This window comes from Nematolebias whitei, chromosome 1 (assembly GCF_014905685.2).
Source record: "Nematolebias whitei isolate Nwh7 chromosome 1, NemWhi1, whole genome shotgun sequence".
NCBI lineage: Eukaryota > Metazoa > Chordata > Actinopteri > Cyprinodontiformes > Rivulidae > Nematolebias > Nematolebias whitei.
In genome coordinates, this window is record NC_056498.1 from 24,275,956 (window position 1) to 24,300,660 (window position 24,705).

The following is a 24,705-nucleotide window of genomic DNA, read 5'->3' on the forward strand; positions in this document are numbered from 1 at the left end:
TATGTATGTATGTATATACGTATATGTATGTATGTATGTATATACGTGTATGTATGTATGTATATACGTGTATGTATGTATGTATATACGTATATGTATGTATGTATGTATGTATGTATATATGTATATGTATGTATGTATATATATATGTATGTATGTATATATGTATATATGTATATGTATGTATGTATGTATGTATGTATGTATATATGTTCTTCTTGAAATAACAATCATTGCACTGGGTAAGAACTCGAGGTGTCGGGCATCGGGATCTAACAGCAATGGCGGGGGCGTGCCCGGAGGACCTCCTTGTCGTCTGCATGGTGGCCTCTGCTCTCCTTTCCCTGCTGGAGCAGGTCTCCTCCGCTGGTCCCAGGAAGATGAGCGTGAGGATATGGGCAGCGTGAAGGAAGGTCTCTGCTCTACGACCACTGGGGGCTCGATCGGAGAGAGTGACCCCGGACGCACGTCCAGAGACATGTGGATGGGTAGGGAGGGAGGGTGGAGAGCGCTGTATGGACGCCAAAGACATGGTCCCCGGACGGGGACGGGACTGCCAACTGGGCGGCCAACAGCCGCTTAGGTTCTCTCTTCCTTCAAAATGTCGAGAAGCTCCACCTTCTGTTATGGTAAGCATCTTTCTCTGGCACTTGGGTTCGCTGCCTGAAACCTTAGATGGTGCAGAACCTTTGGGTGGCATTGTACGGCTTGAAATAAATTCAGTGTCTTATGAAAATTTCACAGAAGTGCACAGCGAAAGAGAGCAAACAGACTGATGCTATGGTTACTGAGCCAATCAGTGCCTGGGATAAAGAGTACAATGCTCTGGTTGGTCGTCTTCCATAAATCAGCCAATCGTGTGTCATGCACAAACTTACATTGAAAACCCATGAAACTGTGAGACCGCGAATGTCACGTTTTAATTTTCATCCAATGATCTCTATTATGAACTCTATCATTCTGTACTTCCCCATCATGTTTGGTTCCTTTTAACACATAAATAATACATTGCCCCCTCTGGAAAAAAAAAATCCTGTTAATATTTGATCCCTCAAAAGTTGCTCAGGACCTTGGAACCCTTTAAAAGCAGTATGCAGATCTAATTTGGCTGTTTGCCTTGGTGTCCAGGACTGAGTGTTTGTTCAAAACATCACCTTCACCTCCTGTTATCAGCTCTGTGAATAGTATCTCCTAGAACACAATACTGAGCTGTAGAACCCAATAAAAGAGCAAAAGGCAAGGACAATCTGAAAGACTGGCTGACTGATAACAAAAGTGTCTCGCCTAATAATGAAAAACGGGGGTTAGCTTTCTTTTCTCCAGCTTAGGGAATATCAGACGTGGTGTGGAGCGTGGGGTTTTGTGGGTGTGTGTTGGATGGGGTTGGCTGCCAGCTCTTGCCAGTGTGTTTTATGGCTAATTGAGGCATTTGGAATAAAACTGCAGCAAAATGGCACCCTTTAGAATTGGAGCAGGGTTAATATATAGTGATCCCACAATTAGCCCAGGATTGTTAAGATCTCTTTAATTCTGCGAGGTCCATTAAGCGAGATGGCTACGAAAAGTGCTTCCACAGAGACAATTTTTCTCCCCTCTCTTTGTCCGTCCTTTCCACTCGGCAGCTGCTGCGGTGATCAATATGAATGGAAGGGGTCGTCTGCTGGTTGTAGGGTTATTCTGCCATTTTGGTGCCAAAGCTCCTGGGAGTCGCCTGCATTGAGATTTTTTATTTATTTATTTATTTTGCAAATGTCCAAGATGCACATTAAAGTGATTTTGGTTTTGAAACTTTGCAGTGTGGTCACTAAGCTGGCGTGGAAAAATTAGCTTTCCTGGACGGAGGTATTATATCATTTTTCTTTCTTTGGTGGAAACCAATACTAAGGTATGCTCTTTACCCCAGTTTCTCAAATCCCCACTTGGCCTATGAGTGCCTCCACTCAATCCACAGCAGCGCTTGCTGCCTGACGATCTCGACCCAGGGTTTTACAAGTGTCTCTCTTAGAAAATGAGAGTCCCTCCTCGGTTATCTTTTGGGATTCACTGCACCTGTGGGAGCTTGGTGGAATTTGTGGAGGTTTTTCAAAAAGGATTGAGCTCTCTACATTTGAACTCACTGTGACCTAAAAAAAAAAAATACAGTCGCCTTTAAAGCGTGACATAATAATAATCATTAAACAACCCCGCTTTTAATGTAACTCCCATCACACGGCAGCATACATGACAATTTTTACTGAATTTAGATTTATGGGTTTAGGGAGGATGGAAGCAGTGGATAAAGCTGCGCCTAAACACGGCATTGATTGGATGGTTGATGAGTTTGGACTGAACAGATGGCTGGCTCATTAAAGACTCATTTGTGATCATCTAAAAAAGGATCCTAAATTTCAATTCCTCATGCAAAGATGTATGCTGAGGCTAAGCTGAGGCTCCAGCTCTATCAGCAGTTTATACCAACTCTCTTAGTGCTCAGGTAATGATTTGGGAAGCTGGAAAATGGTGAGCGTTTCAATAGCACTAAGGTTCCAGCACAGTGGACTTTAAAGCTTCCTGCAAGTAATTAAACAGCATGCTACCTCGTACTGAGCAATTTCCTGCAAGGCATTAGCTTGCCAATGCCGCATGCCCCCCAGTCTACACCGTGTTATCTCTGTGAAATATGTCCCCTTTATCATTTTTTAATATTAACTGAGTGTTTATGTTGATAAGGAAAGATCTGCTCAATGAGCATCAAATTAACATTTACTCACTGTTAACTGGCTCACTGAAGAAATATGTATCATCTCTAAATGACCATTTAAAACCTGAAGTATTAAAGTGGCTGTTGTCATATTCGTTATTAAGAAATGTTCAATAAAAATTGATTGTATCAATGGCTATATGCCATCGTCTAGTGATTATATTCCTCGTGTGCGCATTAGAACGTGCTTTGTTTGGGATAACCACCGAACTTCTTGCAAAATTTATTGTTCATCTTCATACTGTTGTGAAGTCCCCATTTTGTGACACTTTTATGTTTTATTGTCAATATTGAACTAAGACAGATACAAAGCATCTCAACTCCTTGTCACATTTTATGAATTTGCACACATGCATTTTGCCTCTTGTATATTTTTGTTCTCTACACAAACTTGCAGAACTGCCATTGCTTATAAATGTTCAGGCTTACATTTCTCGTTATCTGTCTCGATGTTATTATTGCTCTTTGACACTTCGGCTCGTTTAAAGCCTCATCTACTTAACAGCCAGCTGCAAGAACAAGTTTTATTTCTCAGAAAAGGTTGATAGGAACTCTCTGTGCTAAATATCAGTTGCCAAGCCAGCATTTTAAATCCCATTTGTTTAGCATTTAGCGGGATAGGGTTGCTTTCAAGCAATTTTTGTCTTCAATCCAATTGTCTTTTTCTGTAGTTGAACATGGACAAAAGGTAACTTGTTTCTATTGTATATTTTACTGACAGAACCTGTCCAAACCATTTTGTCCTCAGTGCTAATTGTGTGAATGTTTATGAAGCATTCACACAATTGTAATCCATTTTTTTTCCATAAATTTTTCGGCGCAATTCTCATCCTGCAGTTTTCAAGCTATTTCAACAAGTCATAAATCAAAACGTTCATCTCTTTCAGGACAATCCTGCCATGACTTTTTTGGTATTGGTGCAACTTTAGCTTTTTGAACTATTTAGCCTTTTCTGCCACTTTTTTTCTCATAGAAAATCAATTGAGCTCATTTTACAGCCTTCACATCTTTAGATCAATTTACAACCTTTTACTACTTCTTTCACATTTTGTTCTGGTTCATCTTCCTTGTGCAAATTTTTTTTTTTAAATCAGCTACTTTCAGCTATTTCAGATGTTTTTTTCCAGCTTTTTCTGCTATTTCAGCTACTATTTAGCTGTTTCTGCTACTTCCACATTTTCCAGCTCATTTCAGCTCTTTCTCCTTCTGGTAGTTTAAACTTCTTTCTGTATTTTCAGCTATAGATTCCAGCTATATTTGCTGTTTTCCGCTTGATTTTGGCTAATTTCCTAATTTCTGTGCTCATTTCTGCTTATTTAAACCTAAATCTGTGTTCTTCCTGCTTTCTTCTACTAATTTACACTTGTTCTTCATTTCAGCTACTTTTCAGCAGGTTTTTTAGCTAATTTCAACTGTTTTTCAGCAAGTTCTTCAGCAATAAGCATTCACACTACATTTTCGCAGGAAATGCAGTTTCTCAAGTTAGCTGTTAGGTGTACTTAAAATATGCACTAATTCTGTTTTCTTGAATAATTCCAGGTATGTTGGCTGTTGCACAAAAACCAAACCCTAACCAATTTATTTTTCTTTTATATTAACATTAAAAGGTTCTACGCAACCAACAGCATCTTTTTTCTCTAATGCAAATCAGATGCATTTGATCTTGACTAAAATTACCCTTTTTTTTGTCTTTCTATGTTTTGTCTCTGTCTTCCTCCTTTTCCCCCTTTCTAAGAAGATAGATGAAGAAAATGAGGCCAACTTACTGGCAGTGCTTACAGAGACGCTGGACAGCATCCCAGTGGATGAGGACGGATTGCCTTCGTTTGAGGCCTTGGCAGATGGGGACGTGACCAATGCCAGTGACCGGAGCTGTCCCTCCTCTCCAGACGCCTCGCCACGCACCCCAGAGCCCGAGGAGCCTTCCTTGGTAACTTAAATTTGGTTTGATTCAGAAGGGAGTTTTATTTCATGATTTGGCCTCCAGATTTGGACACCGTCTTACTTTTTGGAAGGCATTTAATTATGACTGGGCACCAAAAGTGTTCATTGGTTTGTCAGAACGTCTGGTACCGACTATGTGTGTTAAGTGCAAGCAGGCGTATGGAGACAAAGAGAATACAAATATTTGATAAGTGTTTTGGTTAAGTTAGAACTGATTACATGTAAGTGAAAGTGTGTTTCCAAGTCATGTGCACTGTGATTTATTAGAGGACAACTGATGGGGATTTGTTGAACATATATTAAACCTTTAAAATGATAATTTATTCTAACAGGTAAATTGTATCTTGAAAATGTGTGTGTGGAACAAATATTTCTCATTAAATATAAAAAAGTACTGTGTTCCAATCCCCCTCAAAACCTTGCACAGCACTCACAATCACTGTCATTTTCAGCAAAATAGAGGCATTATGCCTGCTTAATAACACTGCTAGAAGCATTGCATGGTGAAAGATTAATGAAACAATAAATAATAAAGGAAATTAACTCAGTTTCTGTTAGACACCCACCTCTTTGAGGAGTTGCGGCTGGCATGAGAGGCTGAAGGAGGTGGGAGCGGTTATTGTTTGGAAGGAGAGTCCTCTTCCATTATGAGTTCAAGAAAATCATCAGGGGTGCATTCTGCCCGAGGGGTGGGGGTTGCACAACCTTACGTTTTAGCAGCATTGGCACATAAAACCAATCCATAGCCATTTGCTTCTGCCTGCACTTCAAAATATCTCAAATATATGCTCCAACATAGTCACCGCACAGATTTATTCTGCGTGAAATAGCTTTGTTTTTGTGAAGCTGTACATAGAAGCTTTGGCCTTTTCCCCCCACACGGTATACGTCTCTTCGGTGGCACGGGAAGTGAACACCTCCACGCTCACCACAGGAGACGCAGCTCTCATGTAGCAGCAGCACATCAGGCCTACTGTAGTGAGAGGCATGCAGCAGAGTGACTCGTGCCAAGTAGGCAAATATTAGGTGAAGGAAAATCTTTGTTCAGAATATTTGAATGCCTTTTGTGTTCAGAGAAGTTTGGACACTTTTGGATTCAGAGGGTTGACTGTTTTGCACAACAACATTTATTTCAGAACGTTTACCTTAAAGCAACTGTACAGAAGGGTACAGTGAGTTGGTTTAATCAGCAGCAACATCTTTTTCCTTCAGATCTAAAAGTGGTGAAATGTTGGGCGACTCCACGTGTTTGTGGTGGACAGTTTTGCTAATCCGCTAACGGCTAATAGCAGAACAAATTTTTCTTTTAGCGGATTAGCGTTTTTGCTAACTTTGGAAACCGTTTGTGGAATTAGCTTCCACTAAATTAGGTTTGGCCAACTCCAGGTTTGCTAACAACATTTACAAGCTTGTTCCTGTCTGTTGTGGGCGTGTCTCCAAGTGTCTGTTAAACGCACTATTGGCTGACTACATGCACGTGATAAGACGTGATTGGTCGACTCAGCTTCAACTGGAAGGAGACAAAGATGTATGATGCAGACTGAGTGACAGTCCTCTGAGTGTTTAGCGGTTTAGCGTTAGCTTCCGCTAATTATTTTTACAGTATTGCAGTGTTTCGCCTGTAAGTGCTGAAGCAAACACGTTTGTCCACATAACTGCTTCTAGTGGGACTCACAGATCAAACTGTTTTGTATGCAAATGCTTAACGTCACAGTTTATAGATACTTAGGCTTTCATGATATTTAACCTAGCACTGATTGAAGGATCACTATGAAGCTAGTTCCAAGCAGTGGTTCCAAATCCTGGTCCCTGAGGAACACCATCCTGCATGTTTTAGTTGTTGCCCTGCTCCAACACACCTGATTCAGTGACTGAATTATTTCAAGTTCTGCAGAAACCTGTTAATCACCCATTCATTCAAATCAGGTGTCGAAGCAGGGAAACAACTAAAACATGCAGTATGGCGTTCCTCAGGGACCAGGGTTAGGAACCACTGGTTTATAGTTATTTGCATTTTTCTTAAAGTAATACAACTGATAATATTAATGAAAAGTTGCTTTGGACAAAAAAAATAATAGAAGTCCTCCTTTTTTCTTAGACATTTTTGGAAAATCAGCGCACGGACACTGGTGCCGCTCTGATCATACTTTAAGGTCTTACTGTAGCTTTTTAACTGACACAAGGGTTAGTGCCATATATTTTACTTTTATTGTCAACAACACTGTGCTGCCCACATTTGTGCCTGCTTGGTAACTGTTCAGTGGATTATTATTATTATCATTATTATTATTATTATTTAATATCTTCTTAAATGTGACTGATTATCTGGTTTGCTGTAGGAACTGAGTAAAAACGATATATTTAGAGTAAAGAACATTAGAAATCCATAGAACCTCATCTTCTCCCTGTGACTAAGCTGAGTCTTCTTTAGTTTAAAAGAAAAAGACATAAAAAACTCATCTGTCATTGTAGGCCCTCCCATATTTGTTCTGTTGTTTGTACTTGTGATGTTGGCACCTGGAAATCTTTTCGGTTTCAGTGCATTAACCAAATTTTTTTTAATGTTACAGTTCGTTTTATTCTATGCCGGTTCTTTTCCAAATGACCTTTAGCAAAACGCCTGACTGTGTTTACTCCATCACACAGGAAGCACATGGTTATGTGTATACAAAAACACCTGTGCAAGAAGGAAAATACGTTGATTTAATCTATAAACTGTTTACAGCTGTTTAGTCTTTTAAACATAGTCTTCTTCTTTTTTTTTTACTGCAGAATCAGTTTTTATTGCACATTTATAAAAGTGGGCTGTGTAATTGAAAGGAAATGGTCGTTTGCATAACTCAAGGCTTCTTCTCGCCCGCCCTCACCTCCCTCTCCCCACCTTTCCAAATGTGTTTGGGTCCATTTGCAGCTGAAGAAGCTCCTTCTGGCACCCGCAAACTCCCAGCTCAGCTATAATCAATACACAGGTGGCAAGGCACAGAACCATGCAGCCAGCAGCAACCATCGGATCAGACCACCACCTGCCGTCGTCAAGGTGGACACACACACACACACACACACACACTATAAAAATCCCCATATTGCCTCACAGCTTTTTTTCAGTCTTGTCTGTACATTTTTTTTATTTCTGTTTGTTTATCTCTCATATTTTGCTCGATCTCTCCGTCTTGTTTCTCTCTCGCCACATATTTTTGTTTTGGTGGCCGCTTTAGAAGACGTTAGGCTACTGCTTTAGCAGTCTACTATCCCAGGAGGCTGTCTTGTAATGAAAACAGGCTGATTGCTGTTGGGCTTTGCAGGCAAGAAATCAGCGCTGTTGTCTCATTAGCTCCAATACTTAAACAACTTGATGTGGTGCCAGTTAATAAAAAAAGAAAGAAAGAGAAAAAAGGAATAAAAAAAAAAAACCCAGCAACAGGCACTACTGCAGCAAGATTGATGTCTTGAGATGACGATCAAAACATCAGATGTGATGTTCTCATTAGATTAGTTTAACGACTAATTTTAATAATTAGGGATGGGTTAATTAATTTACAGATTTAGGTTACACAACAAGTTTGTGAATGTAAATAAATTAAATATGTGATTTTATTTTGGTCAGAATTCAGCACAGTGTATGTTGGCTGTCATCTACATCAACATATCATTAACAGATAAGTGTTTGGGCTTTAAACGACCAGTATACTCATCTGTATTTGGCAATATTGAACGATAAACAGAGCACAGACAGATTTGTAGGTGATCTACATACTATGTTTGCACATTCAGTGAGTCAACCTTCCTTACTGAGTCTATTTTCACACCGTACCTTTGAGTCATCTATTTCTGGAGCAAAGCGAAAAAGGACTCCTGGAGGACACAGTGTGCATACAAAGTGATGTGCTGGTGCTCGAGGTGGGGGCACACAATTACAATGATGGGCAGACAACCCTCCCGCCGCCACCTCCCAGACTTATGGGTGACTACCATGCTCAACAATCAGAGTCGGTGTTGTAGCTCCATTGTATCTCCATCTCTTTCTAATTGTACCTTTGTTTATTCTTTGCCAAATGCAGTACATACTATAACATTTGAAACAGGTGTACAGTATTAACAACTAGGTGTGTAACGGTACTTTTTATTTGTAGCAAAGCTGCAATCAGACCTCTCTCATCCTGAAGAGGACGCAGTTTGTTTTTCTAATTGTGTGTTGTTAATTGCCACAACTGGAAAAGAATGGAGGAAGATGCTTTCTATAGCACTTTACTCCAAAGCGAAGGACGAATGGTTGGTTCAGATGTTGAATTAAGATGATGGGCAGATTACGGACAGCCACTCGTTTGTACTAGTACAAACGTTTTATTTTGTGACATTATTTAGTTCTGTCCCTTTTATTTGATATTAAGTTTAGGCTAAATTAATTGAAATAAATACTCCTTGTTATACGATTTTATTTTCTGAAGGGAAATGCATTTTTGTTTCAATCAAGGCCTGTACAATACTAGTTATAATTAGAGTTGAATGAGTAATGACTTTTTAGTTAAGTTACCAGTTGACAAGCCCTACATTGCTATATAGGCTTTAAGATATATTAACTTTAAGCCTTTCTATCAACAAAGGTGGTTTGTTTATCTATTTTTACTTCTGGGAAAGTGATTGGTTAAAATACTATAAGTTAAAACAAACCCTTGCATTTAGAATTTGTTTGTTTTCCTGTTGTACCAAACTCATATTGAACTATGACCCGAGGTAAGTACCGTGACATGTGTTCATTTGCATCCTTACTAAAAACAGTGAGTAAAACTCTTAATTCAAGCCAACTTAGCTTTTGTTTCTGTTTATTACTGATTTGCATAGATGGAGAGCCCCTGGAATGGCAAGGCAAGAGGGGGCTCCAGCCAACAGAACCGCCCGGTGAGGCGGCCGTGCACAGAGCTGCTGAAATACCTAACAGCCACAGATGACATCCTGCTCAACACCAAAGCCAGTGAAGCCAAGAGCGCCTGGGGAGGTTCGAGTAGCAGGGACAAGAGTGGACTGGGTCTCTGTGCCTCTTCCTCCTCATCACCGTCCTCATCCTCCACCTCCTCGTTCTCCTCCTTATCTTCCACCTCCTCTTCCTCTTCTTTCTCCGCCACTACCAAGAAGAAGTCAACATCTCAACAGCAGCAGCAGTCGCCGCAGCAGCATCACCAGCGAGGTGAGAGCCGGGCTGCAGGCGAGTGTAGTATGGCTGGTCATGGGGATGGGAAATGGCCGCGTTGCACACTCGATGACGGGGTTGAGGAGTCGGAGGGTACCTCTGTCCCTGTTGGCCGCAGAACCTACAAATGTGGTCACGCCTGCCCCAAACCACAGCATGGGCCACCCAGTGAAGAAGGAAGGCCACCAGGCGATGTCGGCCACCTGGCCGCCGCTAGGTTTATTAGGTATATGCATTCTTATTCCCTCCCTCCCCGAGAGGTGAGTCACAGCTGTGAGCATTGCCGAGAGGCTGCAGGCGCCACTCAGGCGAGTGAAGGCTTTGGCAGACAAGGCCCCAGTAACAGTAGCGGTGTCAGCCGTGCACCACATAGGCAGATCTCAGTGACATTTAAGAAAAAAGACGTTAAGCCGGGGCACCCTTTACTTAGTCAGCTGCTCACCTCCAAACAGAGGCCCATTCAACACTGGGCCCAACTACCCCAACCCACAATCAACCTTTTACATAGCACTAAGAGCAAATCAGCTGGTAATAGTTCAAAGAGACAGGTTGAGTTTTCTTGCAGGATGGAAAAGAAGGAAGTCAGAAGGAGCACTAATTTTAGAAACCAGGCTGAAGAGCTGGAACTCTTGCTGCCTCCTCTTGCATTAGACCTAGAGAGCTGGGACACCCAATTAGATCAAGGGCTAGATACAGGCTTTGGACTAGCGCTGGGATGGCCAAACCAGGGGGGCTATCGGGATGATGTTGACCATGATGATGATGGTGTTGTTGATGATGTTGATGATGACCATGTCATGGGCAGCCTTGCAGCGGTGCCCTCACCGGGCCAACCAAGCCCGCTCATTTCAGATACTAGCATTGCAGAACCCACCCCTCCCTGCATCATACAAGTGCAAGGGCACCCACACAGGCAGGCACTCAGCGAGCACCCCGATGACCAGGGCCACCCTTTGTTAGGTAATCATGACTGCATCCCCCACCACTGGGCTCATCTCTGCTCTTTTCTTCTCCCTGTGCTGCTTTAACCACTTCCAAGTTTGATTTCACCACTAATCTGTGATCTAATTCGAATCTAACCGTCATTCTGAGGACGTTGAAACCAATGACCACAAACAGCCTGCTCGCCAAAGCTTTTGTGCCAGCCCTGGAAGTGTTTGTTAAATTGATTTTCTGAGTGCATTTTAGAAAGAAAAAAAAGGGGGTGGATAAAGGGGGTGAGCTTTGTCTTGCTGCTATACAACTTATATTTACAGTCAGTTCTTGAACTATTTTTGGCTGACCGAGCTGAGTGTTCTGAATATGCACATTTAGACTCAGAGCCCAGATGCTGCTCTTTAGCATTGCGCTACCAAAGCCACATTCTGTCAGCTGAAGCACAAGTCGGCCAAAGCCTCGGGCAACTGCACAAGCTTCTTTGACTCTCCTTTCTTCCTTCTTTTTCCCCCCCTCCTTCTGCTATTGGTGCATGCGATCATGACTTTTTTTTTTGTGTAGGGAGGGGCTCACCCACTGTCACGTGTTTTGTTTTGTAGCATTTGTCTCTGTAAGTTTTTTATTCCATTATGATCTGTTTGTTGTCAAGCGCAGTCTGTTTTGTGTATAGACACTTGTGAAACCATCAATCCACCCTGCCTCACATAATAAACAATCTGTCCTAAGAGAGTAAATTGTTAATATGGGGTCAATTTAACCACCTCTACTTTGTGTAATAGCATCAGTATAAAAATTATTTATGCAGGGATTGGTGTTTCTGTAGTAATACATGCATTTGTTGAGATAATTTGCGATTAAATGTTGCAGAATGTGGACTTTTTCTCTTCTGCCATAAGTGTTAGATAAATAATTACCCATGCTCCTTTGTGTTCTGCAGCCAAACCAACCATCTTGCCACTTCCTTTGACCCCAGAGTCTCCAAAGTAAGTGTGAGAAATTTTTTCACATTTATCTAGGCAAAAAGCAACAACAAAGTACAGCAAAAAACAAAGAAATAATAAGAATAATAAGAATAAGAAAAATAAGAATAATAAACAACCTAAAATTCAGATTGAGGCATTTTTTGTGACTCATTCCCATTTCTTTCACAAACGTTTTTGTAAAGACTTCAATCCAAGAACTCAAATTTAGTCTAGTTTTTTTCTGTCTTCCAGTGACCACAAAGGATCACCATTTGAGAACAAAACCATTGAACGCACATTAAGTGTGGAGATTGCTGGAACCCCAGGTAAGAACAGTTTTCTGGTTGTCCAAAATCTAAACCACTGACACCATACATTTTAATTAGAGTTTATTATATATATTATATGATATTTAGCTTTTGCATCATTTTGAGCGTTCTGTCACAATTCAAGTTTCAAGGTGAACACACCAAAGGTTATTTTTCTGTCCAACATTAGGGTTAGGATTCGAAACAATGGACAGAATTTGTGCACAGTCCATCACTGTGCCAGGTCCCCTGCACGAACCCTACCCCCCACCCAGGCCTCCTGCTATACCCTCTTTCCACCGAGGGTTTTTAGTAGGGAGAGTGTTATGTGGGCGATGGGCCCAGGGATCCTGTCAGAGTCTGGGTTTAGGCTTGACAGTCAGGGTTAGGTGCAGGGTCAAAGGGTGGGGTTATGGTCAATGGTTTAAAGACAATCAGAGGGCTAAGTTTAGAGAGAGGGGTCCTGGGTTAAGTTTGGGGTCACTGGTCAGGTATAGGGTTCGGTTTGGGGTCGTCAGAAGGTTAGGTTAAAGAAAAAGGGTCCCGGATTAGGTTTAGGAAAAGGGGTCTCGGGTTAGGTTAAGGGTCAAGGGTCAGAGGGTTAGGTTTAAGAAAAGGGGTCTCGGGTTAGATGTAGGAAAAGGGGTCTCGGGTTAGGTTTAAGAAAAGGGGTCTCAGGTTAGGTTTAGGAAAAGGGCTCTCAGGTTAGGTTTAAGAATAGGGCTCTCGGGTTAGGTTTAAGAAAAGGGGTCTCGGGTTGGTTTAGGAAAAGGGGTCTCGGGTTAGGTTGAGGAAAAGGGGTCTCGGGTCGGGTTTAGGAAAAGGGGTCTCGGGTTAGGTTTAGGAAAAGGGGTCTCAGGTTAGGTTTAGGAAAAGGGGTTGCGGGGTAGGTTTAAGAAACTGGAGCTCAAGTTAAATTTAGGAAAAGGGGTCTCAGGCTAGATTAAGGGTCAGGGGTCTGGGGGTTAGGTTTGGGGTATGGTTTGGTTTAGGTGATTTAGGGTTAAGATTAGGGTTAGGTATTCATTTACCATTACATGGAGAAATGATCCCTGGATTTACCGTCTGTCATGTACTTGTGGGGGGTATCTCAAACCCATGAACAAAACTCAAACTCAACCTTTTGAACAAACCCATTGTTATTAGGTACCTTAACCACTTCACAGTCCTTATATATACATTTATAGGGTATTTTTCTTAGCTCCTCTTTTAAAGTTGGGGCTTTTTTACTTCAATAGGGACTCAAGTGAAGTAAGGGAAATGCTCGGGCCATATAAAAGTGTATATTGACTGGACAAAAATTTAGACACTCATCTAGCATTGAAACTATTAAGATTGTCTTTGTGTCGCTAAAGTAGAAGCTACTTTACTCTTGTTAGTGTCTGCTACAACTTGGACATTTGTGAACATGTAAAAGTAGACTGCTCTATCATTTTTTTTTTTTTTCATTTAGCCTTTATTTATCCAGGTTAGTCTCATTGAGCCACGAGAACTCATTTTCAAGAGAGACCTGTTTAGGGAGCACATGGTGGGGGTTAAGGGCCTTGCTCATGGGCCCAGAGTGGGGTGAATGAGGGTGGGGGCAAGTGTGGGTGTTTCACCTACCCCACCCACAATTTGGATGTTGTCGGGGCCGGGGCCTGAACCGGCGATCTTCGGATCACAAGCCCACCTCTCTAACCTCTGCGCCACCACTCCCCCTATCATATGAGTCTTAACCTCACATTGTCCCTCTGGCAGCGTTAAAGCAAACGATTAGTCCATATAGTTGTCTGTAGTGGGAGTAACAGACCCTATAACTCTCAGAGAAGCCTTATGAGTGTTAGGTCCAAAAAAAAAAACTATTGAACAACATAATTTTGTGATGCAGTTGGGGAGAATTAAAATAAATCTTCAAAGTTCAAAAGTTGGAAAGTGTGGAGTAATTACTCTTTTTTCATCTATTTCAATTATTTGGTTCTAAACACAAATTTATTCAAGCTTAATCATCCAAGGTCAATAACAATAAACTGACTGCCCTTTAGCCTCTGGAGCTGGCCCATTTGGGTATTCATTTACCAGTAAATGGAGAAATGATCCCTGGATTTACCTTCTGTCGTTTACTTGTGGGGGGTTAGAAACTCAAACCCAAGAGGTTTCCCTCTTTCTTTCCATTTTCGTTTCAAGTGTTGTTTAACCCCTTTTGGGCAGATAAGCTTTCAGAGTCAAACGGGATGCCTGTTGACACTTAAAGGAAGGAGCGGCACTCCTTAAAGCCCATGGGACAATCAAGTTCAGTTAATATTTCCTCTCATTTTACTGCCTGTGGGCAAGTCTGTTTGACCCGTGGCCAAATGTATGCTTTTTTTTTCAGCACCCATTTAACAAGCACAATCTGTGCTTAAAGCCCTTCACCTGACTTTTTCTATTCTGGGCAAATTTGGGATTGAATATTAGCAGGAAAGTCATTAGTCCAAAAAGCTTAGCGTTACTGAGCCACCAATTCGTAGTTAGAGATTAGCTCTGAGGCTCATGTTGTATGAGACAGATGGGTATAGATCCCAGTAAGCGCTGGTGTAAGCTGTTACGTGTTCTTTGCAGATTTAGAGTAACATTTCATCACAATAGAGATAATAGTGGTGTTACAGATAATCTGATGGAGGTTAGTTGAGTGCATGGTTCTACTTTAATGGCAGGACAATTGTGCACATTTTATGTCTTTATGACCAGTTGTTTCAGCCTTTGCAAATTATAACAAGCTAAATAATGTCAAAGAGCAAATAAAAGGAACATATGCAGCCTTTGTGTTTGTGTGAACCTTCTTGGAGAGGGACTGTAAAGGCTACAAAAGGCAGACAGGCCCCTTGGGGTGCAACTGTTCAGGTCTAATCTCTGCCTAGCTAATAGATTTACTCTGTACTACTGTGTTGTCTTTAATTACTGTATCTCATGACACAGAGGTGGTCTGTGTGTTGCTATTTGCATAGCTTACTGCAAGATCAACCTTTTAAGCCTGGAGTTGTTATTCGCTCTGTGGTCTCCTTGCGATTTATAGCTGGAAAGAACAAAAAAAATAAATAAATTAAACTCTTTTTTTTCTCACACTCCCGCTTTCTCACACACAGTGGTGTCTGCGTGATTGGTGTTTGTGTCTGCAAATCATCCATCAGTTGCAAGTTTGACTGAGAGGCACATATTTATCTAACTCTGATTTATTTCACCGCCATTGCTAATGGCTCCTAGTTTATGATCTCATGCACAAATGGTTTCGGACAGATGGTGCTTCGTTGATGAAACTGAGTTTTTTCAGGCATTGTCTAACATCCGCTTTGCCTTCCTCCTAACGCCTATTTTAATTGGTGTAATGCATATATACAGTGTCACTATCAGCTGCGGGAGATAAAAGAGATTGATGGGGGAAAAGAGAGTATAAGAGGAGTGTTGGGTGCTTGCAGTCCTCAGAGTCACATCAAGACAATGATGATAACTCATCGGCTCGTGCATTCCAAATAAGTTACTTTAGACACAAAAACATTTATGTGTCAGGCTTTCACACCGAGCTATCTCACTCATCAATGTAGATTCTAACACTATATTTGATACTAATAGCTATCATTTGGAGAAATTCAATGGCAAGGGGGAGAATAACATATATTATAGGAATGGGAAAGAAGAAGGGAGAGCGTAGGTGTTTCAAAGTGCTTGAGTTTGACTCCAGTGAGAGACTGTTTGTGACAAGTGTGCCTCTGTGTGTGGGCACATTTGTTCTGTGTAAGATAGAAACAGGGAAAGATGAAGAAAGACAGAAATTGTGGAGGGGGAAGGGGAAAGAGGGGGGATAGAGATTGATCCAGGGAAGATGGCAGACAAGGGGAAGAGAAAAAAGGACAGAACACCAGACTAAAGGAAGAAAGAGGTGGAACGAGAGAATAAAAGTAATGGTGGCGGCTGTTTGTGTGAGTGCGGTAACAAAGCTATAAAGTGGGCTCATCTCAGGACTTCCCATATAACTGCCATCTGTCTGGTTATAAATCTGTAGAAAGCGAGGGAAGAGATAGAGGAATTGGGGTGGGGATGTGGGCCACGAGCAGTAGGGACATTTGTGACGAATGTCAACTCAAATGCTGGTTCTTCCAATGTTTCATTGAAATGATGAACATCTCCAGAATGCCAAAATGTGCATGTTCACTGTCCTCCAACAATGTTGAACCGAAAATACAGATGTTGCTTGATAATCTTGAATCAACAAAGAAGCTATTAGGAAATATATGATACATTTAAGTTTTTTTTCTATCAGTTGTATTTTATTTCCTCACTGTGGTTTTTTTTCTTCAAAATGGATCTTTTCAAGGTCAGAAAGGAGGAGAATGGCAAGTCATCCATATAACAGCTCTGCCATATTAAGTTACACCAAGCATTACATTAATCTGTCAAGATTGCAATAAAATAGGATTAGACCAAGCGAAAGTGAATATTTTAATCAGGCATGTATCTGTGTCCGCTGTCCATAAACTGACCTGGGAGTTTATAGATGGGAGAGAGAAGAATAGGAGGAGCAGGTTACTTTGTGAGGGGTCTATATGAGTCAATTTGCATTTTATTGCTCACACCCACCTCTGCCTCTATCTACCCTGTACAGGTCTGACACCACCTACCACGCCCCCACACAAAGCCAGTCAAGAGAATCCTTTCAAAGCATCTCTGAAAACCAAGTTGTCCTCATGTTCCTCCTCGGTCTTGACATGCAAAAGAGCCAGGCTGAGTGAGTTGGGTGCCGGTGCTTTGACCCCGGCCCCAGGTGCCTCAGCCGGGGGTCCCATCAGAAAGGATCCCGAACAGACTGAGCTCTATGCACAGTTGAGCAAAGTATCTACCACCTTCCCTGCAGCTGGGGGTGGTTTTGAGGAGCATTGCAGCACTGGCAACAATAAACGGGCAGCTTCTCGTCGTCACAGTGACCATGACTATTGCCAGGCATCAGGCTGTATCAAGAAGTATGGGTGCTCAGCTACTGTTTCCATGAGTACAACTGTGGAAATGACACACCCTCTAGGTGCCAGTGCTGCTCTTACACCCAGTGCTAGCAAAGTGGAGAATGGGCATGTTGAATGTAAGGACTCAGCCATCTCAACATTGTATTCATCATCATCTTGTTTTACATCATCTTCACCTAGCCCATTGACAAAGGAGAAGAATATTGTCCCTGTGGATGGAGAAGGAGGGTTTACCAGGGGCATAGGGGAGCCAACCCATACGCAAACCACTCAGATCCCCACACCAGGGGCCACCACTGTTAAGGACCAACCACAACATTCTGCAACCAGTCGGAAACCCCTGTGCGACCAGGAAATAAGAGCAGAACTCAACAAGCACTTTGGCCGTCCTGTACAAGCCCTCTGCAGCAAGGGTGGGCAAGAGAAAGGTTCAAGCGGCAAACCAAACAAGCCTCCAACCCCTCGATCCTATGAAGGGGATGAGAATGACATTTACTCCCAAAGACTGCCAGGCTCCATCTATTTGACCCCAGGGTTTCTGTCCTTTCATGATGAGCTAGTCCTGGACAAGGGCCACGAGAGTCGCTTTGTCTTTCCATGGGAAGGAAACCCCCTCGACCTACTCTTCGACTGCTCCCCCAACTCTCCCTCCTGTTCTCCTCCATCAAGTTGCTCCCCTTCACGTGGCTCTGTCTCCCCACCTTCCTCCCTTCTCCTGTCACCCAGCAGACCTTTCTGCTGGACCAGTAGCGGGTCCCGTTCCCGCTCTCGTTCTCATTCAGGCTCCCGCAGCTCCTCGTCACAGTACCACAGGCGCTCTCTGTCCAGCTCACCAGACAGACGTCCTTCCTCCTGGTAAGTTGCCATCCTTCCTTTTCTTTTTGTTTTGTGGAGTGTTCTCATTTGCCCTAAATCCTAACCCTAATCTTAACCTAACTCTGACTAGATCAAAATACTGGTTTTACTCTCAAATAGCAGCCATACCTCAGTGGTGGAGGTGTTGATTTTCTATGAAAATATTGGGTCTTTCTAAAGAAATATGGGTCTATGAGCAAAACAAAAACTGAAAACTGTAGAAAGATAGGACCACACACATTTGCTCTGTAGCTGCTCCCCAAATATCCCATTTACATGGGGCTTTGAGCTGGCAGGGGGTCCAGTTCTAGATAGATAGTTCATAACATGGGTCGGATAATTTTTCTGAAATGGCGTGAGACATGATAGACCTTACAGACTTTTAGACTTAATTTCCACACTTGGTATTAGGTAGTTGTTTAGCACTGAGAAAACACTAATGTTCAAAATATTTGCAGTTTCCCCCATTCCATCTGAACACTACAGCCCAGCTTCAAATATGAGTTTTAACTTCCTGTTTTTTTCCGAACCTTTAATGGTTTTTTTTGTAATATCTGAAATAATTTATATTTAAATTTGTTCTTGCAATACGGGAGAAAAGGCTCAATAGTACAATCAAAAATGAAATGAAAAATACTAAAAGTTGCTTCTGGCACTAGACTTTTGAACATGATGAGTTTTCATCTCTAGGCTGGGAATTTTCTTTGGGCATCTCTCTAATAACGGTCCCTTCTCATTCACTCCCTTGCTCCCATTTACTTTTCTTTTCCTTTGATGTCAGGGGTATTGTTTTAAGTGGCAGCTGTTGTTTTAAATGAGTGCCAAACCTCCTTCTTTTACATCTCTAGAGATAAAAGCCAAATCCAGTCTGTAGGAATGTAGTCACCAAACACCTTTAAAAAGAGCCCTATCAGCATAGACCTGTGTGAGAACTACATTTCCCATCTTTCCCTTTGATCCGAGCCGAGGGATTTTTTTTTTTTATGCTAGAAGACAGCAAACGCTAGTTACTGAGAATGATATGAATAAATTGAGCTTGTCAGGAGTTGCTCATTGAGCTTCTCACAGTGTTGGACTCCACTGCAGTGACTCACTTTGTTTGCATGATTACTGAAAGGTCAGTTTACTCCATGAAGCCAATAGATTCACTTCTTCTTGTTCAGGCTCTTATTCTTGATTCTACACCAATATGCTCGCAAATTATGCAGAAATAGTCTCAAGGCATTCAATCAAAATCTGACACTGACAAGCTATGTGAAAGCACTGAATAGGCATTCAAGAAAACAAGCAAAGCCATGCACGAATTGGAAAGCAACATTTCAGCAGACTAATTCTCAATACCACTGTTTTTTAGTTTTGCAGCATATAGTCCTTTGGCGATCAAAATAGGCATTGCTTTGCTTCACTTAGCTTCCAAAACTACTTTCTTTTGGATTATTCAGGGCTTCTTCAAGAACCCTTCAATAATTGAGCATCAGGCGCTCAAAGCGTGCAGGTATATAAGCTATAGAGTAAGGTCGCCAGGGTTTAAACTATTGACCACTGCTTCATACAACATAGATAGTAGGTACATGCCAGTACCAGTACTGAAGCCAGTTCAGGTACTTGAAAAAAAGTTCAGGTATAAATCCTGAACATACTTTAGTCATGAGTTGCATGAAGCCAAGGTGGGGGAAAACACTTCCTGTGGTTTGTCTTCATATCTCAAAAGCTCTCAAAAGTAAAAAAAAAATATGTTGAAACTTTAGGTTTTGAATTCAGTAGCATATTTGAACATGTTCTAACTGAAACATCATCACTCTGGGGTTTACTAAAATATTTCTACGTTTTGCGTTTGATTTTTTTGTACTTCAGGTCTCATCACAGCTCAGATTTGAACGCTGTTCGCTCCAGAATCCAAAAGAGCCCCCGCCCTCAGTCTCGATCTCCTCACAGCCGCAGGCCAAGGTAATTGTTTTAAATCAATTATTTAGCCTCCTGTTTAAAATGCATTGTTAACCTTAGTATAGTTATGCGCTTCGGGTAAGGGCAAATGTTTATGGTGTGCAGGTTCTTGACAAAACTCTTTAGATTTATAATGGTATGAATGAAAATAAGACATTATAGTGAGTTTTTTCTTAATAACCACTTAGAAAATAGTCTTTTTTTTTTTACTCTGTTTTGTCTTACAGCATATGATCCATTTTTTAAGTAAGATGTATACATAAAAACGGCTATTGCTTGAAAACTTTGGTCTTTTCAAATCCTAAATTGAGTATGGGGGACCTTTAGAAGTTTCTGATTAGTTAACCTCCAACTGCAAGAAGAAATAACGGTGTAATGTGAAATTGACAACTAATTTTAAGTCAAATAAACAGCTATGAACAATTCTGAGACTGAAGCAAAATCGTCACAGGTTTGACTTTTGGCTGGGTTTGGTTTTCTTCCCACAGTCCAAAAACATGCATGTGAAGTTGATTCTCTAAATTATTGCCATTCCACCTTTATTTATACAGGTTAATCCCATTGAGCCTCGGGGACTCATTTACAAGAGAGACCTGATCCATGTGAGCATGATTGGTTGTCTCTTATTTGTTCGAGTTCAAGAATCTTTATTATCCCCAAGGGGCAATTTGTTTCACAGTCAGTAGGCACACAAAACATCCATACTGGACAAGACATTAAGACATTAAAATAACCAGTACAGAGATCATCACTGTTCGTTGAGAAGCTTGAACCCTACAGGGATCATTGAGTTTTTCAGTCTGTTCATCCTACATCTGGGCAGCAGAAACCTGTGTTAGATATTTATCTAGACTGGTCCTGCGGTTTTTGATCTGCTCAGAGACAGGATTATAATGAAATTATGACCCGGTTCTGACTGGGTTGAACGGGGCCAGCAACTCTAAAAAGAGTCTCCCAGGGATTCAATATCCATCAAGGAATAGAGTTTATTTTTGCTTGCTACATCACGTAGAAAGGCTTTTGAAGCACCGTCTTATTTTTCCTTACACGTCAAACCACATAAGATCCATTGAGATCACATTTAGTCACGCCCCCTCATACACGGGACAGGTTGTGCTTCCCTTCTGCGAAGGAGGAGTTTAGGCCCTATAAATCAGTAATGACATGGGACATCGGCCTTTCCGGTTTGTGATCATGTCATAGACCGAAGAGGCCAGCGCTGTAGACTGTAACCTTTTCCTATCTTGATTTTAATACAATTGGTAAAACTGAATTAGCGTTTCCTTGATCTGTTGTTGGTGTGAGTGCCGCTTCTGAGGGAGGTTCGAGTCGGGGGGAGCGATATGGGATGGCGGCAGGCCCTGGGTCTGAGAGGAGGCCTAAGGCCCACGGCTAGCAGCAGCTAGCTGCAGTGACCGGTGACCCGCAGCCAGCTCCCGTCATAACACCTGCATCCAGATGGAAGCAACCTGAACTCACCATGGAGTAGTAATCAGGATCTGCCAGAATCAGCCTGGCCTTGTTCACTGACCTTGCCTTGTCTTGACTCTATGTGGTCCTGTAATGGACTGGCAATCTGGCCTGGGTGTACCATGTCTCTTGCCATTGTTGGGAGAAAGGCACCAACTTCCTGCAACCCTGAACAAGAATGGAAAATGTAGAAAATTGGATGTATTGATAGACGAGTTGAGGCAGCAGTTCATTTTGAGCCAGGCTTTGCTCAAAGTAGCTGTTAGATTGTCAATCCTGTCAGAATGAAAATATCCCTTTAATGGTAAATACGCTAAAACTGATCACAACTTGTGACCAAAAAGAGAAAGATACAGCAATCTTACTTTTTTTTTTTTTTACGTTCATGCTACACTCATGAGGTGATGCTCCCAGCTCTCTACTCATCTGAGTGTCTGTCTGTAGTTTTCCTTGAGCCACTGCAGACAGGACCATTTCATATGCAGAGAAGTACTGGCACAGACTGACCCCATCTCGGCGCTCCGAGCCGATTTGGCGCCCACGTGCCTAATGACACCCGACAAGCCCGAGAGTCGCTCATCAGTGGAAAACTTAGTGGACATGTCTTGTGCTAGTCTGAGGCGGAGAAGGGGAGGGGGAGGGGGAGAAAGTAGCACTTTTCCTTCTTGATGAAGCCCTAACTAAGCAGAAAGTAATGACATGTGAAGTTGTGCTGACAGCCGCAGCTGCCTGGGTCCCCAACTGCGCTGCTTGCCGGCACTCCCGCGGGCCTGTCCTGCAGGCTCCGCGTTCTTAGAAATGGCAAAAAAAGACATCTTATTAACACGTCCATCTCCTTTACTTTGCAACCAACTCCTCAGCCGTCACTGGACCTGGTCCTTGGTGGATACTGGCAATTGTTCTTCATAAGCATCGACAGGAATGGCGCATTTAAAAGGGACAGGGGAGGACAGTGATCGATGTTGTACATATCTTTTCCCTCCGCAGGTATGACAGCTATGAGGAGTACCAGCACGAGAGGCTGAAGAGGGAGGAGTATCGCTTGGATTACAAGAAGCGAGAGTTTGAAAGGGCCGAGCAGAGAGAAAAGCAAAGGCAAAAAGCAATAGTGAGTCAACTAAAATCACATTTTCTCTGTTACTGCAGTTTTGTTTTTTTTTTCTTTATGTTGCTCAACTTATTTTCCTTCACCGGTGCTGATAAAAGAGCACATGTAATCAGCGATGTGGCACAGAGCCCTCCCACAGACACACACAGATCACTTAGGATGAGACAGCCTGAAGCTCCGTGCCATGTGCCAAAGCATTTCTCCACCGAGAGAATACATACAAAGTGAGTTCCTGAATGATTCAGGCGACAGGCCCTTCCTCTTTCTCTTTAGGTTGTGTATTTTTAACATCGCTGTCGTCTGGAAACTCTGTCAACTTGTATTAATCACGCCACAGGGGTTAAAACAGCGGAAAATAGAAAATAGCAGAACAAGAAGAGAGGTTAAAAAAGGAGGGGAAATGGTCACTGAGTCTTCCAGATTTTTTATTTTTTTTCACCTGAACAGCGAAAGCCCCATATCTGTATCTGTGTTTTGTCAAAACATCTCATGAACCACCAGACAAATTTAATGAAACCTGCGTAAAGTAATCACTGGGTGTTCATCTACAGAGGTCTGCAACCTTTTGAATCAAAAGACTCATTTCTACTCTTCATTTACGAAACAAAATGTGACTAGAGCTGCAAAACCTGCTACAATGGTCTTTATCAACTGGTGGCTCATGGGCCACTTCAAATTTGTATGAAGGGGTTTTTTTTTTCAGCCAGTGTGGGTGACTTAAGAAAAACAAAAAGTATATAATGAATTTTAACATTTATTAATAATTTTACAATTTAGGGCTAAAGAAAAGACCACATTCATAAACAAGGGTAAAAAAAATGTTTTTCTTACCAATTTTACAAAAAAAAAAAATATATATATATATATATAATATCATTTAACTCTGCAGGCTTTTGTGAGTCTTTCTTTTAATTATATAAAAATGAAAATAAAATGTATCCCACTTTAAATTAATAAAGTGTATATTTGGCCATTTTGTTGGACTTGTACATGTGACATTAAAATTTTAATTTAAAAATACATTTTGTATTTACTTTAACTTTAATTAGGTTTATCTCTCTATCCATCCATTCATTATTTTTTCACCATATTTCTTCAAAGATCTTCTGGAGAATTTCAAAGATCCCACTGTAAGACAGGACGTTGGATAAATGAAGTAGCTAAAGCTAATCAACATTATTTTCTCCTTGTTTTACTAATTTAGTTTAAACATTTGCAGAAAAACTGCTGAAACTTGCCATTTCTCTTTACTGTGGGTATAAAAACCAACAAATTTATATTTTGCATTATGTTTGTTCAAAGACTCGAGGAGCTGCAGACCAGGACCAAAAAAGCCGCATGTGGCCTCAGAACCACAGGTTGCAGACCCCTCCGATTAACTATTGATCATCCCGATTCAAGATGGCCACCGCAGCCAACTGACCTTAAAAACACAAAAATGGCTGCAACAGTTACTTTTATACTGACTTAAAAGTTGGTGTTGTAGTAGCTGAGAATGCTCCACAGCACAAGTTCTGAGGGCTGACATTGAACAAAATGTTTGTTTATAAGTTGGCCTTTAACTATTAAAGATCAACTGTGTTAGCAAAATAACTCATGAACCACAATTTAATGAAACTGGCAGAAGGTAATCATTGAGTATAAATCTTCAAATTAGAACCAACCCAATTCATAATAACTGCCACAGCCAATGCACCTTAAAAATAACAAGAATGGCTTTAAATTAGTTAGTTCAGAAGTTATTATTTGATGTAGTAGTAGCTGAGAGTCATTCACCCCATACTCTGAGCAAGACAGAAGTAATGCCAAAATTTCAGCATAAAAAGATCTTAGTCTTAAACTCCGGCATGAAAGGTGGCGGGCGATATTCCTTCAAGGAATGCTAGCTGTTTTATTTGTCGTTGGTATCCGTTTCCAAATTCAAACCAGTGAACATCATATTTTCTGACTTATCTCCACACTCCTTGTCTCAGTGGGAAATTACTCAGGTTTCCAGTGGGGCTAACGCTCCTTACCACCCGTTGATAAAACACACATTAAATGATACAGTATTGCCATCTCGGCTCAGCGTGCATTTTTTTTTTCCCAGAGACGGAGAGACAAACAATCATGAACAGTCAAGCTCAAGCTGTCAAACACGATTTGGGAAGCCGGAGATGAGAAAGTGCCTTTCTGTCCTGCTCGTTTTGCTTTTGCATCATTTTACCCCTCTTATATTTTTATATACACACACATATATATATATATATATATATATATATATATATATATATATATATA

The 24,705-nt window shown here is 41.5% G+C and overlaps 1 protein-coding gene across 3 annotated transcripts in view; it reads left to right on the plus strand.

Annotated features, from left to right (window-relative positions):
* The window catches only part of ppargc1a (peroxisome proliferator-activated receptor gamma, coactivator 1 alpha), a 599,527-nt gene that overhangs the window by 564,869 nt on the left and 9,953 nt on the right, over nt 1–24,705 (plus strand). For 2 of the 3 annotated variants that reach the window (XM_037675939.1, XM_037675946.1), the window contains exons 3-10: nt 4,476–4,670; nt 7,596–7,721; nt 9,524–9,866; nt 11,743–11,788; nt 12,020–12,093; nt 16,694–17,903; nt 19,758–19,850; nt 22,305–22,425. In XM_037675939.1, the coding sequence (XP_037531867.1) occupies nt 4,476–4,670; nt 7,596–7,721; nt 9,524–9,866; nt 11,743–11,788; nt 12,020–12,093; nt 16,694–17,903; nt 19,758–19,850; nt 22,305–22,425 (2,208 nt within the window). Of the gene's footprint in view, nt 1–4,475; nt 4,671–7,595; nt 7,722–9,523; nt 10,830–11,742; nt 11,789–12,019; nt 12,094–16,693; nt 17,904–19,757; nt 19,851–22,304; nt 22,426–24,705 lie in introns of all 3 variants that reach the window. The other variant, XM_037675931.1, reaches the window with a different exon arrangement.